The 18,929-nt window shown below is 35.7% G+C and overlaps 1 protein-coding gene and 1 long non-coding RNA gene across 4 annotated transcripts in view; one reads left to right on the top strand and one right to left on the bottom strand.

The window, feature by feature from the left end:
- The first annotated feature begins 2,542 nt into the window (after positions 1–2,542).
- LOC147584357 (uncharacterized) lies at positions 2,543–18,841 on the top strand. Its single transcript, XR_015248918.1, has 5 exons — positions 2,543–3,149; positions 3,781–3,950; positions 9,138–9,292; positions 13,156–13,239; positions 16,372–18,841. It is a non-coding gene; the product is annotated as an uncharacterized LOC147584357 (long non-coding RNA).
- Positions 7,243–18,929, bottom strand: part of RNF180 (ring finger protein 180) — a 211,586-nt gene continuing 199,899 nt past the window's right edge. For all 3 annotated transcript variants that reach the window (XM_086700073.1, XM_086700079.1, XM_086700077.1), the window contains one exon: positions 7,243–8,242. In XM_086700073.1, coding sequence (XP_086556199.1) covers positions 8,043–8,242 — 200 coding nt within the window. In that variant the 3' untranslated portion in view covers positions 7,243–8,042. The remainder of the gene's footprint in view (positions 8,243–18,929) is intronic.

Consider the following 18,929-nt stretch of genomic DNA (forward strand, 5'->3'; position numbering starts at 1 on the left):
TTCCCTGACTGGACCTTGATTGCTGCACTGATAAAAGCCTCTGCTGTCCAATACAGCGGCCACCTCTTAGTCACACGTGCCCGCTGAGCACTTGAAATGAGGCTAGTCTGAATTGAGATGTGCTATTTGGAACTAACACTGGATTTGAAGACTTAATACCAAAAACACTGTAAGTCTCTCATTATTTTTTATCTATTATATGTTAAAATGATACCATGTGGAATGTAATTAGATTAAGCGCACTCAAATTAATGTTTCTTTTCACTTTTATGTGTGGCTGTTAGAATATTTACAATTACAGAGGGCTCGCATTATACATCTCCTTGACAGCACTAATCTCAGTCTCTTCTCATTTTTCCATATTATATAGATAAGCTTTTTATGTGCTGGTGGCTACAAGGAGGGTTTTCCTTTCTTTATCCACCACCTTATCACATCTTGGGCAGGCATTGATGTTGCATAAATACTTTCCAGGCGTCTAGAGCCACACTGAGGAAAACGCATGCTGTGGTGGTTAGCCGGAGTTGACAAGCCGTATGAGTGCTGTACCTCTCGTACCTCATATAGGCTTATATGAGACTTTGTGTACTAACATGGGAATTGAAATAGTACTACAATTCTTTTTTTTCCTATTCCAATTTCCAAGAAAAATAAACTTCGAAGATTTTGTGAAAACAACTTGTTCTTAGTTCAAGATTGGTACTATGTTAGGAAACGAAAACACTGTAGAATATGTTGTAAAATATTTAGTGCCTATAAAACATAAGCTTTGAACTGAATACAAAATATTAAAAAAATGACCTTATTATTACATCAAGAATAGCCTTATGCGAAGAAATAGTTTAATTATAATCGAAAATGATATGTTAGTCTATAAATCCTTTATTGTCTTTTCCAAGCATGTATAAAATCTTTTTGAGAGATGCCTGCGTGGCTCAGTCAGTTGAGAGTCTAAGGATTTTGGCTCAGGTCATGATCCCAGGGTTGTGAGACTGAGTCCATGTGGGGCTTTGCACAGAGCTTGGAGCCTACGTAAGATTCTCTCTCTCCCTTTCCCTCTGCCCCTATCTCCTGCTTGCCCTCTCTAAAATAAAATAATTAAAGGAATGCCTGGGTGGCTTGGTCGGTTGGTTGGGCGTCCGACTTCAGCTCAGGTCATGATCTCGCGGTCCATGGGTTCAAGACCCGCGTCAGGCTCTGTGCTGACAGCTCAGAGCCTGGAGCCTGCCTCAGATTCTGTGTCTCCCTCTCTCTGCTCCTCCCCTGCTCACACTCTGTCTCTCTCCCAAAAATAAATAAACATTAAAATATTTTTTAAATAAAATAATGAAAAAATTTTTGAAATAAATGTAGTAAGGGTTGTTTGATATTAAGGATACTTTGGCATGGTATTCTCAGGTTTATGACCATAGATACAGCTCAGTGATGTACTCTGAGTAAATGTTACGATTTACTAGCTGGATTATTAAGTTTATAGTACTGTTACACAAAACTGTAAGTAAAATGAGACCCCCTTTCCTCTGAATTGGTATGGAATGGCTTGCTGTATCTAAAAGGTGCAAAAAATGAACAAGAGCACTATTTGAGGATTGAGTTTATGGTAATAAAGTACTTTTACAAAATGCTACAAGAGGTGGCACAGTGATTCAAATTTTATAGGTAGATATCACTGGTATCATTTTCAGTGTTAAGAAACAAATGCCAAAATGATAAATATTTAGCCTAATTGCTTTAGGTTCTCAGTAAAATACTTTTCTTGGTGTGGCCATGTGCCATGATGCTACTAAATCTTTGGTTCAAACAAAGTAGGGCCCATGAAGGAGGAGAAACAGCCCTACATTCCAGTGGCTAGAAAACTTGATTTAGAATTCAGTTTTGCCTAAGGGCCCACTTAATGACTCATTTTTTTCTATACTATGTTCTGTGGCTGTCAGCTTAAAAGGGAATGTTAGCTTTAGTTCGTGGCAATTAAGGACTATAGTTGTGGGGCACCTGGCTGGCTCAGTCAGTAGAGCACGCAACTCTTGATCTCGGGGTTGTGAGTTCGAGCTCCACATTGGGTGTAGAGATCACTTAAAAATTAAAAAAAATATCTTTGAAAAAAAGATTGTGCATGAACAGCAATAAGGCATTTGTACCTTACTAATATCCTGTAAGAAAGAAAAACTTGCCTATGGCCTTTTTCAAAGTTAAGTTTTTAAATAAGGGAAAGGGAAAGTTTTTAAATAAGGGAAAGACACATTTATTGAGCGCTTGCTTTCACTAGCATTAGCTCTTAATCCATAATATGTTTTTTCTTTTTATTTTTTATAAATGAAGAAACAAAATTAGATTGGTTAAATAACTTGCCTATTTCTAAATAATTGGTCTTTGCATAAACTGTTTCTCAAAGAACTTTTAGATCTGTTTCCTAATTTTCTCGTGAACTGAATTTTATTCCAGAGGAATCCTGTGAAGGTCTGTTTTATTCAGCATAGTTTTACAGGTGATGAAAATGAGGAAAGAAAGGTTAAGTAAATTTTAGTCGTGGAACCCAGGATGATAATGAGTTCTCTTGATTCTTGCAATTATAATGAATGGTAAGAATTTGAGGTAAGAAGAAATGTAACAGTATATTTTATATCTCCAGATATGCTATTATTAGTTATAAGGATAATCTCACATTTGTTCTATTCAAGTGGATTCTAGATAAAGATATGAAGGTCAAAGAGGGGGTAATGGGAGAAAATAGGGAAAAGAGGAGAAAGATTTTTTTCTAAAAAAAGGAGAAAAGTTTGATTTGTGGATTTTAAATAAACTACTGACATATTGCTGCCTCGACTTAAAAACCCACCAAGTAATTTCAGAAGCTTATTCAGTACTTATATAAAATTATTTACAGCACAATTCCTTATAATTCCCATATTATCAGATAACTGGTATAGTATAATTCTCAAATGCCAAACCAATGAGAAATTTATCTTTTGGGAACACTTTTTAGATGACAGAAACGCAAGATTCATTACCTTCTTTTCATTTGCATTTTTTTAAGTTCCTTGTTTTTCTAAGTGTGGCTCATGGCGGATCTGTACTTCCTGGCAGCTTATCAGCAATGCAGAAACTCAAGCCTAATCCACACCTGAAAAATACACGCTTTATCAAGATTTAATGTAGGTGTATGAAGGTGTAAGAAGTAATGTTGAGGTTGACTTTTGGCCTAGGTTGACTGTTACACTCTACTTCTTACCTTTAGATATTGGGCTCAGGATAGACATTACCAGCAGCATCTATTTAGTTCTTTGGAACTTGTGAATCAGGACTGTATACTTTAAAAAATATATATTTTGATATTTCAGCATTTATTTTTGAGAGAGAGAGAGAGAGAATGCAAGTGGGGGAGGGGGAGAGAGAGGTTTGACACGGAATCTGTAGCGGGCTCCATGATCTGAGCTGTCAGCACAGAGCCTGATGTAGGGTTTGAACTCACTAACTGTGAGATCATGACCTGAGCCAAAGATGGATGCTTAACTGACTGAGCCACCCAGGAACCTCTATATACTATTTTTTTTTTAATGATGGGTTAAAATTTCTCTGTATGAGAAAATTAAATCACATTGTGACTACACCATTATGTTTTAAAAATCTATGTAATTCACAGCTAGGTACCTATTCTGTTTTAAGGCAAAATGAAAAGTTAAGGACTGTAGTTTACTATTATATTTCATATAACAGCATATATCATAATGTTATTAATTATAGCTACTTAGTTTCATTTTTCTTTTTCCCTCAACAAATGGTAAGGTCTGCTTCTAAAACCTAAATGCCTTTCTACCTCCTTATCCAAATACCTGACCTGGATCGATTCTTCCCCATCACTTTCCTCCCCCCTATTCGAGGGACAATGCCAGTGGATCAGAGCACTCTTTTCCTCACGGTGCCAAGATGTAACCTCAGAATCCTTCTAAGTAAAGGTAAGCACCATAAATCAATCTAAGTTGGCACACAGGATGAAAGCTCTTATCAAATATAGTACTGTGTATTGAATAGTGTCCTGCAGATACCAAGTTTTTCGTTAGTATAAGCAATGAAAATTGTTACAGACAAGGAGCAGGTAGTTCATTCCTGCATTCTTGATTTAGATAATCTCTTATTCCCAGTGCTCCTTTTGCAGTATTAATCACTTCTAAGTTTGTGTGACTTTGGTCACATTACTTCTCATCCTCATCTATAATATAAGGTTAACATCATCCTTTTCAAAGAGTATTGAGGAGACAGGGTAATGTGACCAGCCAAGTATCTAAGAGTGGTTTCATAAATATATGTTATCTTTTCTCACTTGCCTTTTCCTCTTTATGGTTTTGTTGGTAGACAAGGTGATGCAGGTAGAGCAATTAAAATGTTTTCCAGGTTCTTTCAAGAGCAGTACCATCTCTTCCTATGTTGTCAATAACAAAAATGCATTTTATTGAGCAGTCTGTGTACTTACTAGATATTCTTTGGATGAGGTTTAGACTTATAAAAATGTGAAAGAGGAAGAAAAAAACTAAGAGGACTCTGTCTTAACAGCACTTAATTTATTTACAGTTATGTATACAAGGAGAAGTAACCATAAACTTGGTGACAATGATCCAAAAACTAATTTTAGAAGTGTTGAAATAAGACCAACAATTCTCAAAGTATATCTATTGCATGATATGAGAGATCCTAAACAAAAGTGGGAATGTGAAAGAATTTGTTTTTCTGACCCTGTAAGATAAATGCACACTGAAATAGATACATATTGTTTTCATAGGATGTTAATACCATGGCCTAAAGGTACCTCTTAATGATGTTCATCATAAGATCTATGTAAAAACTGAAATGTATAAAAGCAATTCTTACTATAGGTGTTGTCTTCAACAAAAAAAGGAAAATAAATGCATCCTGGAGAAAAGCATACACTGATAGAACTTAGTGCATACACTGAGAATTACTGAAAATCAGAAACTTTTCAAGAAAGTGAAAGTTGAGCATAAAATATTCAGAATCTTAGGAATACTGTGCTGTATGAAAATGTCCTCTGCCTTCAACTGCAGAATTCTATGAAGAGTCAAAGACTAATTGTCATTGCATGTAATCAAAGTATTCTCTTTTCTAAGGCATTCCTTAACAAATGATCCAGATAAAAATTAAGTTTTAAAAAACCTCTGTTTTCATTTAAACATACAGAGGACATTCAAGTGATAATTTCATTAATTGGCTTTTTTTTTTGGTCATGCCATTCCAGGTATCTTGGAAGCAAGATTCTAAGGCAGAAACGAAAGTGATACTGGCTTTGTTGCTATATTTAGCTTTTAATACTAGAGTGGGTATTAGTAGTATAGCAGACTGAGAAATACTAGGTTTTTTTTTTTTTTTCCTATTCTTGAATTTGGTGATTCAAAGTGATAGGGTCTTTGTATAACAAATTCTGTTCCTTTTACATTTTGTCTAGATTCCCCTCTCTTCTAATGAGTATAAAATGAACTGATCTTGGCGTGTGAATTTTTCTTTTTTAATCAAGCAATAAATTACCTGCTGAAAGAATTAAAAAATGTAACTTAGGTTTGGCCATTTTTTTAAACGCATGTGTGAGAGTATTGAAAATTAACCTTCACAGTAATTGAGCTCAGTAGAAATAGAAATTGTTGAGAGACATAACTCAGAAAATTAAACCTATTAAATAATAATTAGGGCAAATGTTGTACTTGATTAGTTTTAGGATTTTTCTTCTTTCCCTTTGTTCTTTATTGGAAAATGAGTTTCTGTGTGATTGATACTGTGAAAGACACCAAACAAGAAGAACATAAAATTTGTTGTCACTCTAAAGCTCATACATGTATTTATTTATAAATTTATTAATAATCTATTGGTGGCTACTGTGTGATAGATACTGAAAGAAAATGGTTTCTTTTCATCTCAGCTTTTATCTGGCTTCGAATAAACTGTAGCTGTAGGGAGCACTGCACTTAATACTTGGCAGCTTTTAGCTCCATTTGCATACAATTTAAATATCTTGAAGTAAAATTAGCAATTTATAATTTTCTAAATTTACTTTTAATTTTAATATGGCAAATGATGTAATTCTCAGATCAAGTTAATAAGAGTCATATATAATCAGTCCATTTAGTGTGTTCCTCTAGACTATGGTTTCTTTTTTCTTTAAGGGTATTTATTATTTTTAAGGGTGTTATTTTTATTTGTATTTGGTTTGTAGATACAGATCTATAGACTTATTATCACTGAATGAATAAATACATATTGGGAATCAAATCTGTTCCTCTGATAAATCTGTATCTTTTACACTACCTACTTTGCTTCAGATATAATTAGAATCAACTTTTAAGTTTAGGAGAAATGAAGGCTTATTTGCTAGGGATGGTAAGCCAGGAGTTGCTTGGGAAATGGCTGGAATTTATTTTAATACTAAAATACTGCCCCCCTCATAGGTGTTTTGTTAATTTGCCTTCACTTTGAGCAATACATTAGTGATTATAAATACCGATTTTTATTTCTGTAAGGTAATACTGAGCTTTGTCAACGACATCTTTTACCAAGATACTAGTTATATGTCACTAGGCTACAGCATAACTTACATATTTTAATACATGAGCAAAAAATTGATGGTTCTAAACTGTATGTAGTTTACTGCTTTCTAAATTTGATAATGTCTTATGTCATTGTTGTTTTCTTTCACTGTATCATTCTATCCCATTTCCCAGAACATCACATACCATCAGATAGCTGTTTTTACTCAAATACAGTCAGTAGTAATTAGGCCGAATTTGGACTTTCCCTAGATTGAACTCTCGAAGCCTTGTCAGCCACAGTTTGGATGGTTATATTATTTTTTAAGTGCCATGACAGGTTCACTTACCTTGTGTAAAATATGCGTATTGCATGATCAGAAATGTGATGGCATAGCGTAGGAATGCTGGCTGAGTGGTTCCTGTGTTCTCATAGGCTACACAAAGACCATGTGAGTGACTGAAATAAGGAAGCTTATTTCTTTGTGCTTTAGTTTTCTCATTTTTGAAACTGAGATGCTTGCCCTAATTGTTTTCTATACTGGGATAGTTCAGATTTTTTTTTTTTTTTTTTTTTAATTAAGGGAAAAACTAATTCCAAGGCTTATGGTACAATACCGTAACAATAAAAAGAAATGCCAGGTTTTCTTCGTATATGTCATAAGCCTATTAACAACAGTTCCTTATTCCAGATATTAAATCACCTTAAACAATGAAAAAAAATTTAAAAGCCACTCTTTATTGCACATTTACAGTATATTTGACAATCTCTGCGTTAAATTACTAAATTAGATACATTTTGGACATGCACTGCTCTTTTAGACTACTGAAAATTGGTACATTTTTTATATCCTCAAATGAGTAATCCTGCAATTCGGAGAGTTAATATATTTCTCTTTCTATTGGTGGGGATCAGTCTCAGATTTTTTGCATTTACTATTCTGTTCTTACAATAATAAAACATGTTGTACTAATGCTAGCTATTATTAGGTCTATGTAAAAAAACAGCCAGCTTTCCTGATAACAGAACGGGAAATAAGCAGAGATAATTGGAAACCAAAACTGAGTATACCCTGCTAGATTAGTTCCCAGGAAATATAACTTATCTTTAATGCACATAATTTGCCTAAGAATAAGTGGTGATTGGCTAAATATTTTGTCAATAAAGATACTATCTACCCAGATTATAATTTTGTTTTGTATTTTTACAAGGAGGGGAAACCTCAGTCTTTACAATTAAGTATAAAACTGGTATTGTAAAATTAGAGCCCATAAATCCTAAACCAAGAGGAACTAGGAAATCAATAGTGCATCACTGCTAAGTGCTAGACAGACTAGTTCCTGAATAAACCTTAGTTTGTTACATGAAAAACATTAATAAATAAGTCCATTGTTGTCAGACTTTCTATAAACACCAACAATTTATACAATGCAACATTATAAAATCTCATTTTAAAAATGTTTAATTGTTATCTACATCATTTGTGATTGTTCAACTGTAGTCAAGTATGAAAATTCCTAAAATGGAAAGAAAAAATAGCAAAGAAAGCAAAAAACAATGAATCCAATGACCCAGTTCACTGAATAAATATAGATGATCACCATATCCATGTCAAACCACCATCCGCGGCTGTCATCCTCAAAGTGCAGATAATCCATTCTATGTGCACCATGTGGGAACTGCCTCCTTGTAACTGGGGCTGCACGTCTGTGGAAACCTAGAAGATGTATGAACACATCTTAACGCTCACTGAATTCAGACAAATGCTCAGAAAGGAAGCTGCATTATGAATACTGGTACCATGAACAGAGGGTATCTTGATTCCACTGAGTGGTAGGTTGCATTCCTGACATTCCCCCCCCTGCCACCCGGCCCCCGCCAATGATAAGAACTATGAGAAGTCTCTTCTAGTTAAGGGTTTTTAGGGCAGGAACAGTAAAATTAGCAGAGTATGGGATATGGAGTCAGGAGACAAGCCTTGTTCTGTCACTTTCTTGGGCAAGTGATTTGATCACTTTGGGTCTCCCAGTTTCTCATCTACACCATCTAATAACTTGATTACCTTTGATCCTCACAGATTTTTAATTTTTTTTCACATGAGAGCATTTTCTAAGTTTAAACTTGTTCAGGTTTTATTTCCACAAGTGCTCTCTGTAACTTCTGGTCACTAACTTAACCTTTTATCTTTTACCGTAAGAAGTTCATTGTTATTTGAGCAAAATTCTATGAGAAAAATGTCTCATTTCAGCAGTGAATAAACTGCGCAGACAAAACAGTAGGCCTTTGAAGAAATTTAGCTTTAATTTTTATAAATTTTGAAGCGTGGGCCTACTTAGGGAAACTGGTATATAAAAAGGAAAACTCAAAAGTAAGTGATAATGTAGCAACAACCTTGAAGAAAATACATGGGAGACGTGAATGTGGAACGTCTGGGCTAAATCGAGATGCTACCAGGTACTTGTGCAGTGGACGTGATTCTTTTCCCAGTCTGAGAGTGGGTGAGGCCTCCCTACTTTCACTTATAGAAAATAGTTGGTTCTTTGTTAGATTCCATTACTTTGTGTATTGATTGGCTCTAGCTGGGTTTTCATGCTCTTGACTGCTCTTTGCAGGGTACGTCAAGAGAGACGTGAGCTCTAAAATGAAAGCACTGGTTAAGAACATGGGAGAAGGAAAAGACAATTCCGATAACATGGGAGTGCATAAAGAAAATCATGTAAATGAAAACAACGGAAACAGGAAGTACCATTTTACATCTCATTAAAAGGTATTTTAAAAATATAACCTCCTTATACGGTTAAAGTCACATCAGTGGTTGAAAGGAAGACTGGATGAAAAACGCAACCAGTCAGTGATTTTAGTGAACTCCAAGTGCTAGCAAATTATAAAACTAACCAACCATCCAACATACAAAAAAATACAAACAGACCAAAAATCCCCTACTATATCCTTTTGCCTCCCAGGGCTCTGAAAGTGAACTATTTGCACTATAAGAAGACAACTGGATCTAAACAAAAGTGTTTGGTAAAGGGACTAATTATGCCAGGAATTAAATACAGTCAATTAGCATTTAATAATGGTAGGTGTGAGCGTGTTTGTATGTGACTGTGTGTTTGTCAGTGCTTATGTGTTTCGGTTCCTGAAAAACCACTGGCTTTAGCTAAAGAAAACATCATCTGTATAAATAAAGGGACCATCTAATGGAAACACCATGGGATCTTTCCCAGGCAGTTGGTGGTTTTTCGATTTCAGTTTTCAGCTGGCATTGTTTGACAACTACCTTACAGCATAAGGAAACATGTGTGCACAGGGACTTGACACAGAGTGCATTAGACCTTCTTTCGGGGGTGGGGTCCTAAATGCAGAGCATTTTGGGAAAGCATAAACCGCCCAAGATGGTCCAAGTGCTGAGTCCCAATTTTAGCTGATCAGGCCAAATGGTCATTTGCATTGTGATGTGTTTATTTTGTGGATTTTTTTGTCCGTCCGTTGAAGGCAGTTGCCAGGCAGTGCCTGAGGTTGAACATCACTAAGACTGCAACACCCTACGAGCGCCAGGAGAATGTCTTGTAGACAGGTGGATCCTGGTTCCTAATTCTCAGGTCAAGGTGATGAGAGGGTGACAGGATCATTTTGTGGCAGCCTGGTGTTTGTACAGTTGGGTGAGGATATCCTTGTAGATCAAAGCCCCTGGGGCCTCAGCCTCAAACGCAACTACCAACAACCCACTATCCAGCAAAGTTCCACCAGGGAACCAAGCCAGGGACCCTGAAAGCTCACAGATATGTATGGCACAGGCCACCCATTGACAGTACAGGCTCCTGGACTTGAGATTCCTCTGGGGTGGCTGGTGGTGGACACCAGTGTGGCTGCAGCCCCATTTCTAGCTCTGTGTAATACACACAGAAGTGCCGTCCCCAAGGGTACAAAGACCTTCCAAACACTCTGACACAGCCTTCCTCCTACTTTATTAAGGGAGCCATTCTTCCACATGGCTCCCTAGACAAAGCTAAAGTCCCATTTGTTCTGAGGCCACCCTGGCCAGGCATGTTTCAGACATTATAGCCCACTATGTTCAGGCAGTGTAATAGACACTTGCACTCTGTCTACAGAAGCTTTGGGTAGATCTGTACCTATAGAGATCTGAAAGAAGGACAGGGTAGGGCAGGGTAGGGCAGGCAGATGTGGAAGGATTTTAGGACTAGATCTATATCTACAGAGAGATACATGTAATAGACCTCAAGGGAGGGCCTCAAATAAGGAAATCCAAAATTTCTAATCTCCCAGGGTACAACATTAATATTTTGAGGCGGAATGAAAAACCAAGGAAATAAACTGCCAGTACCCACCTTAAAAAAGTGATAGTTCTTTTATGACTAAATGAAATATATATCTTAGAATTATTGTATCTCCTTGTGAAATGTTGTCCTTTTTCTTTTTAATATGTGCATGCTAATTATTTACAGCTTGAGTATTTTGGTAGTTGCTAGTAACTCTGGTGATAAAGGTTTTCTTAGTCTCAAGCTTGAAGCAGATTGTGGTTCACCATTCTTAACAATGGAAGAAATGTTAAAAATTAGGCTCTAGATCAGGCTGCTTATTCTGATGGCAAGGTTACACTCACTTGGGTATTAGTACAGTTATTTAAAGTCAAATTTCTTGGATGATGGACAATTCTAGATTGCTCTTTATAGGTTTTATTTTACATTTTAAAATAAAAATTGTACATATTTAAGTTGTAAGACATATTCCATATAAAGGCACGTAAAAGCCTACTCTACTGGCAAATTTCCAGTGTCTCTTCTCAGATGTATGATCTGCAAATATTTTCTCCCACTATAGTGGTTGCCTTTTCATTTTGTTGTTTCTTTTGCTATGGAAAAACTTTTTAGTTTGAGGTAGTCCCACTTGTTTATTTTTCATTTTTTTCCCTGAGTTTTGTGGTTATAACCAAAAATCATTGCCACAGCTCATGTCAGGGAACTTAGCCTCAATGTTTTCTTGCAGACTTTTATGGTTCCAGATCTATTTAACTTTTTTTGAGTAGGCTTTTGTGTATGGTACAAGATAGGGGTCCAATTTCATTCTTTTGCATGTGGCAATCCAGTTTTCCCAGCAACATTTATTAAAGAGACTATTGTTTCCTCATTGTGTATCCCCGGCACCCTTACTGCAAGTTAGCTGGTGGTATAGGTGTCTATTTTTATGCCAGTACCACACTGTTTTGATTACTATAGCTTTGCGATAAAATTTGAAATCAGGAATTTTCTTTCTCAAGATTGCTTTGACTATTTGGGATTCTTTTATGGTTCCATAAGAATTTTAGGATTGTTTTTTTCTATTTCTGTGAAAATGCCCTTGGTATTTTGATAGGGATTGTGTTGAATCTTTATATTGCTTTGAGTAGCATGGACTTCTTAATATTAAGTTTTCTAACCAATGAACATGGAATAGCCTTCTATTTAGTTGTGTCTTTTCCAGTCACTTTTAATATTTTCAGTGTTGATTTATAAATTATATTTACTGGTATTATGTGGATTATAAACATAAAATTTTAAAGGATGAGATAAAGGTGAAATGATATTTTAGAATAAATTAGAGGGCCATAGTTCAAATATATTTTTAATAATTTATGTTTTTTGGCTAACTTCCTATAATATTTTATATTATAATTAATTTTTATAGCCGAAAAAATGTTTACACTAGGATGATGTGTCATCCCCTCTACTTTTTTGTTTGCCTTATTAGTATTATCTCTAATCTGATTTCTTAATAGAATTTTTTAATATTTATTTTTGAGAGAGAGAGAGAGAGACAGAGAGAGAGAGAGTGAGCATATGAGCAGGAGAGGAGCAGAGAGAGAGAGACAGAATCCAAAGCAGGCTCCAGGCTCTAAGCGGTCAGCGGTCAGCACAGAACTTGACACAGTGCTTGAACCCACGAACTGCGAGATCATGACCTGAGCCGAAGTTGGACATCCAATCGATTGAGCCACCTAGGTACCCCTTAATAGAATTCTTTTTAATTAAGGCTCTTGTCTACTTTGTGCTAGTAGTTTATCTGAAACTATATATATATACTGTAAATCCATTTAACTGGGCATATGCAATTTTCAACATATTGTAACACACAGAAAACAAACTAATGAAATCAATCTTTCTGTGTTACCAGACTTGCAGTTTTCCTCAGTTAACATTACATACCATCATAACATGTTGGTATAGGATAGAGGGGAAGTGGGAAGAGTTTTTCTCACATTCAAAAATTATCCTAACACATAACCCAAATATTCCTAAAGTAGTTTATATACGTTTTCAAAAACTTCTTCACAAATAGAGGCTGGAGAACAGGTAACATTGTTAATGGAAATTATTATTATATGTAAAAAATAAGTGATTTTTCTGACCTAAAGGATTATTTATAAACCTTAGATGTTTCAGATTCAAGTTTCACTTGTTTGGGTCAAAGGAATAATGGTATTAATGGAATAGCTACAGAAAAAAGTAGAGCTAAGAGTAGACATGGCACGAAAGATGAGTAGAGAGATCATCTATGCTATTCTCCAGGACAGTCTCTGTTTACCCTTGTGGTCAGGATATAACTACTAATAGTTCCCCTTTCATTCTTCAGGTAGCCTCATTTGTGCTAATTTCCAGCTTTGAATACCAGAAGGTGATGGTGACCCAAGATGGCTCAGGGCAGTAAGTTCTTTAGGTATGGTGGATAATGATCATTTCTTGTTTAATATTAATTTCTTAAAATTTTTTAAGTGGAGAGTTAGTAAGTAGGTCTTTATAACAATTTTGGAATTTCCAAAGCTATAAATTAGATGAGATGATTGCAATTTTCTCAATCAAAATCTGACGAAAAGAAGATCACCTTATAGATATCGTTACTTGGTAAGTATTAGGTACATTATGACATTAGAAAAATTGCCATTATACTAACCAGTGATTAATTACTGATTCCACTGTAAAATGATCATAATGAGAGGACCTAATTCATTGGGCTATTTTGAGGATTAGGTGAATTAACATACATAAAGCATAGGCCTGGTCCACTATGAAGGCCTGGTCCAATGACTGTTAGATTGTTTTCTTCTTGTTAGGTTGTTATTATTACTCTGGCTACTACTATTCTTAGGAGAAAGAAGCTACCTTTTGTTGCTCGAGCTTGTTCTTCATATTACATCTATCTTTTCTGAATCAATCACTGATGGTTCGAACAAAATGGTTTCTATTTCCTTCAAGTATGAGTTGATTTTCTTAAGGCAGTGGCTAACTTTAAATAGAATGTCAGAATATCAGAGACTGAAACTCTGAGATCTAGTCAATATTTATAGAGTGTGTATTTACTATCTGTTAGTGGCTGAGGGTTTAAAGATATTTTAAGACATAATTCCTGTTTTAAAAAACAATGAGTCTTTTTAAAAATGTTTCTCAAGCTTCGTTTTTAAATTATCACCTCCATAAGGGGAAAAATAAGTTAAATATAAGTAATCTAATCAATAAATTAAATTAACTTAAATCTGATTTCTCCCTAATGAGAGAAATTAAATAGGAATGAATACGTTTTGTCAGGTGGAGTTGAGATTTTGAGGGCCACAAACTAATGTATTATCTAGGATTTTTTGGTGCCCCCCAAACCAATTTTTGCCCTCATTTAACACGCATAGCCTAGAAGATAGTACACCTAAAACCATTTTGACAATACTCAATGTAAATGTTGTAATATAGACAGCTACTTTATTCCAAGAAAGTTTGGATTGGGATTAATAGCCTGAGAGTCTTCTGCACCAGGGATTCACTTTTACATGAACTTAACCACAACCTACCACTGGTGATAAACCAATAATGATTAGTTTGGTATTAGACATGGTTTAAAGAGTATCTAATAATATTACTATCTTCTAACTATGCTATTTTAAATTTATTTATTTTTTTTTTCAACGTTTATTTATTTTTGGGACAGAGAGAGACAGAGCATGAACGGGGGAGGGGCAGAGAGAGAGGGAGACACAGAATCGGAAACAGGCTCCAGGCTCTGAGCCATCAGCCCAGAGCCTGACGTGGGGCTCGAACCCACGGACCGTGAGATCGTGACCTGGCTGAAGTCGGACGCTTAACCGACTGCGCCACCCAGGCGCGCCCTAACTATGCTATTTTAAAGTAAAAAGACACAATAAAGACATAAACTTCAACTCTTCCCCCCCACCCCGATATTATAGCGGGAAAAAAAAAGCACAGTGCAGGGAAAGTCATTCTTATCAAGAAATCAGAAAATTCGGATTCTTGTGCCAATATTAAACATACTCGTTTAGTCAAGTCAAAATAGCTTTCCTGTATCTTTCAAGATATTCATATGGTTTTCTTCTTTAATCTGTTAATGTGATGAATTCACATAGATTTTTTTAAATGTTGAATAATTTTAAAAAAACTACTGAAGTGATAAAGTGATAGATTTTCTAATGTTTCATCCTTCCTTTCATACCTAGGATAAATTCCTTATATCCATGATATTTGTTTCTGTACACTTATGAATTCAGCTTTACGTATTTTATATGGAGTTTTCATGCGTATGTTTGTAAGGATGATTGGTGTATAATTTTATGTTTTATGTTATGTTTGCCTTGTTTATCATGATTTTATTGGCTTCATAAAATCCAAATTTTATGGCAAATAGGTGACAATTTTACATGGGTCTCTGTGTATCTGCATATCTTGCAAACAGAAGTAATAACTGCCTTTGTTCTGTACTATTTTTTGAAAGATATTCCTATAGCAAACAGTTTTGGCAGAAAGTATGTCTCCCTCTGGGAAGGTATGATTTGTAGCCTTAGAATATAGCATATTTAATGCTGTTATAAAAGAATTGAATTTTATAAGCTTGGAGCTCCATGTAACACACTCCACTTTGTGTGTAGTTATCGCCTGGGCCTACCTATATGCTCTGTGAGAAAGAGGGCTCAGGTGCCCACCACAAATTCTGCTGTTTTGGCTACTTCTCTGAGTAATAGACCATCCTTTGTTTCTGACCCAGAAATCTTACGCTTTTTGCAGGCATCCGTGAAACTGGTAGACTAACCTGTCAGCTTGCAAATAGGGTAAATCTTAGACCCTTAAGGGTTCTCAACATTGACAATTTTGTGCCCTTTTTACTATCTGAAACAATATGCATAAAATTAAAATCTTGATGGTTTGGTAAATATAGCCTGTAAAATGATTTGGGTCCACTGTCTTTTTAGGTGTAGGGGTAAATTTTTAAATACCAATTCTTTATTAGTTGGATCAATTTATTAGTTGCTGGTCTGTTCATGTTTTCTAAGTTTTTCTTGAGTTGGTTTTGGAACTTTTATGTGACATTTTCCATTTTATCCCAGTTTTCAAATGTATTGGACTAAAATTTGCACAACTGTGGTGCATTTAGGGCTCTTCACGAATAATCTGGTCTCCTTTTGAGTACGTGGTTTATTGTGCACTTCCCTGCCCCTTAGAAGTTAGGCATGGCCATGAAACATTACCAATGAAAATGATTGCTCAGACAAAATACTGTGCATCACTTCGGGGTACAGCATTTATCAGTTTGAGAGGTTGCATCAGTCTTTTTTCCTCGTCCACAGCAGCCACCAATATACCAGACAGAGGCTGCTCAGCTGTCCTAGGTCCTAAAGCTTAAGATTATGTCCAGCAGAGTACTCGAGGGGAAAATATTTCAACATCACTATGAATTCTAATTGAAAATCACAGAGTAACCCTTAAAGCTACCAAAAAGAGAAAAAGGGTAATAATCATAAGAGTTGAATCTGACTTCTTTTCTTTTCTTTTTTTTTTCCTACACATGGAAAAGTCCCCTTGGAGAAATGTCAAACTGTTTAAAATAAAGAGTGAGAAAGGACTGTGAAGAAAATCTGCAAGTCACAATCATGTTGAGCAAGTGTATAAAGAAGAACCAGGATTTCTAAATCTCAAACAGGTACTTCTGCCACTTTATAAACTCTACTTTATAAAAACAGTTTTACCCCAGAAGGATTTCTCCCATGTCCTAGAAGATAAAGGCTATCACTTCCTGCCTCCCCCCAAATAAGTTTCAAATTTACATTCAACATCAAAGACCATAAAGTAGGTTCCATTATTTTGAAGATTCTTTCAGAGACATAAAGACTGTGAACAATTATCTCATACATCTTTTTCAATTTTCAGCAACTTTCACAGTGCTTATACTGGGCACTAAATATGTTTGTTGAATGGATGGATGAGTGAGTGCCTGTATATAAGCAAACACATCAGAAAATAGAATGAATAATTAGCCTATTTTTTTGAGAATGGCTCAAATCAAGACTCCCAAATATATTTTTAGCTGGATTGGAATATTATTAGGAATGTATTTGAGATACATTTTATAGTTCTTAAGAAAAAATATCCTTTAGAGGTTACTTCAGAGAGCTTTGAAATTAGTATGTGTTCTGCACAGAAGTTGTTTGTGTGACTTGTCATGTATTTCTGCCCAGAGCTGCACATAGACAATCACGGGGCACTTGGTTGGTTTGTACTCTGTATCTGGCCTTGGGATCAGAACTGGCCCTTCTGTTCCTGATATCAAGAGGGATTAACTTGTCATCACCTCCTTGAGCCAGACCAGGCTGGCCCCGTGGGATGCATCAGGGAGGGAAGAGAAATGTGCACATGCCCAGGCTCCTAAGACTGTGAGATACGTAAGAGAAACAGAGAGAAATTAAAAAAAAAAAAAAAAAAAAAAAAAAATCCAGCTCCCTCAGGACTGCAGTTAGGCAAACTTAATGACTAATCACAAATCATACATAGGTAGTATATATATAATGCCCTGGAGGAATAGTTGGTTGGAAGTCTCACCTGAGGGGAGGCCAGTCTGCCAAGCACCCTCAGTGGGGACTCCAACCTGGCTGTTCACCACGGGGCTTCTGCAGCCAGAAGGCTGGATGCTGTGAGTACCTGATTTGATGTAATAGACAAAGCCTTCTTTGTTCTTCTCTCCCTCTTAGGTTTACTATAATTGTTTAATTCCTTTTATTCCCTTTCCCTTGTAATTAATAAAGCTTTCCTCCAGGAAACCAAAAGTGCGGCCATCATGAATTACTATTACTCAGAGCAGTATTTAAAAAGGAAAAAAAATCATCTGTCATATGCCAAGCATTGGGTTAAGCCCTCAGATAAATCGGTAAGCGAGATGGACACACTGCATGCTCAGAGTTCAATGCTCAGAGTTCATGCTGACTTATTGGTTCTTACTTCACTGCAGTAAGCACTGAATTCATCAACACTTTACAAATAAGGAAATTAAGGTTTATGGAGGTAAAGTAATTTATATTAAGATTTGAACCTAGTTCTTTCTCTTTCATTTGGGGACAGCTTGAGTCCCAGTTCTGCTAGTTAACAACTATGTGATCCTGAGCAAGTTACTTCACCTTTCTTACTGAGTTTCTGGAGTTGAAGAATGAGGACAATAAGATACCTTCCAGCTTTACCCATCTTACATCTTACCCATCCTACAGCTTAAATGTAGTTAGATGCTTTAAAAAAAAAAGATATGTGTGCTATCCTTCATGTGTGATGGGACAGACAAAAGGTTGAGGCACAGTATTTTACTGCTCTGTATTATCCTATTACATAAGGCGTTTGTAGTGTCAAGTTGATTGATATAAATAGGCCTTAGCAGAGGTGGAGTGATATTTTTATAGTCAAAGTAGGTATAGAGTTACTCTGTTAATATACTTGAAAAGCTAATACACAATGGGTTTCAAATGTCATCTTTATCTCCTATATTTTTTTAGGATACCAGACTCAAATGTATAAATCCTGCAGAATCAATTATTTTCTATTGAATAAGTTAAAGTACATTGTGGATTACTTATAATTCTGTAACACTGGTTTCATTTTCAGTATACAGTTGATCCTGTATATAGTTGATCATATACATGGATGTGAGCTGTGTAGGGCCACTTCCAAGTGGATTTTTTTCCAATAACTATACATATAGGCATGTATTTTTTAAAATATTTTTTTAATTCTCAAGTTAGTTAACATACAGTGTCGTCTTGGCTTCTTGAGTAGAACCAGTGATTCATCTATTACATATGACATGCAGTGCTCATCTGAAGAGTGCCCTCCTTAATGCCTGTCACCCATTTAACCCACCCCTCCACCCCGATCAACCCTCATTTTATTCTCTGTATTTAAGAGCCACTTATGGTTTGCCTCCCTCTCTGTTTTTATCTTATTTTTCCTTCCCTTATGTTCATCTGTTAAGTTTCTCAAATTCCACATATGAGTGAAATCATATGATATCTTTCTCTGACTAACTTACTTTGTGTAGCATAATGTAAATGTATTTTCTTTTCCTTAGGATTTTCTCTTGCTTACTTTACAGTA

The sequence above is a fragment of the Puma concolor genome, chromosome A1, assembly GCF_028749965.1.
Source record: "Puma concolor isolate L17-30 chromosome A1, mPumCon1.1.hap2, whole genome shotgun sequence".
NCBI lineage: Eukaryota > Metazoa > Chordata > Mammalia > Carnivora > Felidae > Puma > Puma concolor.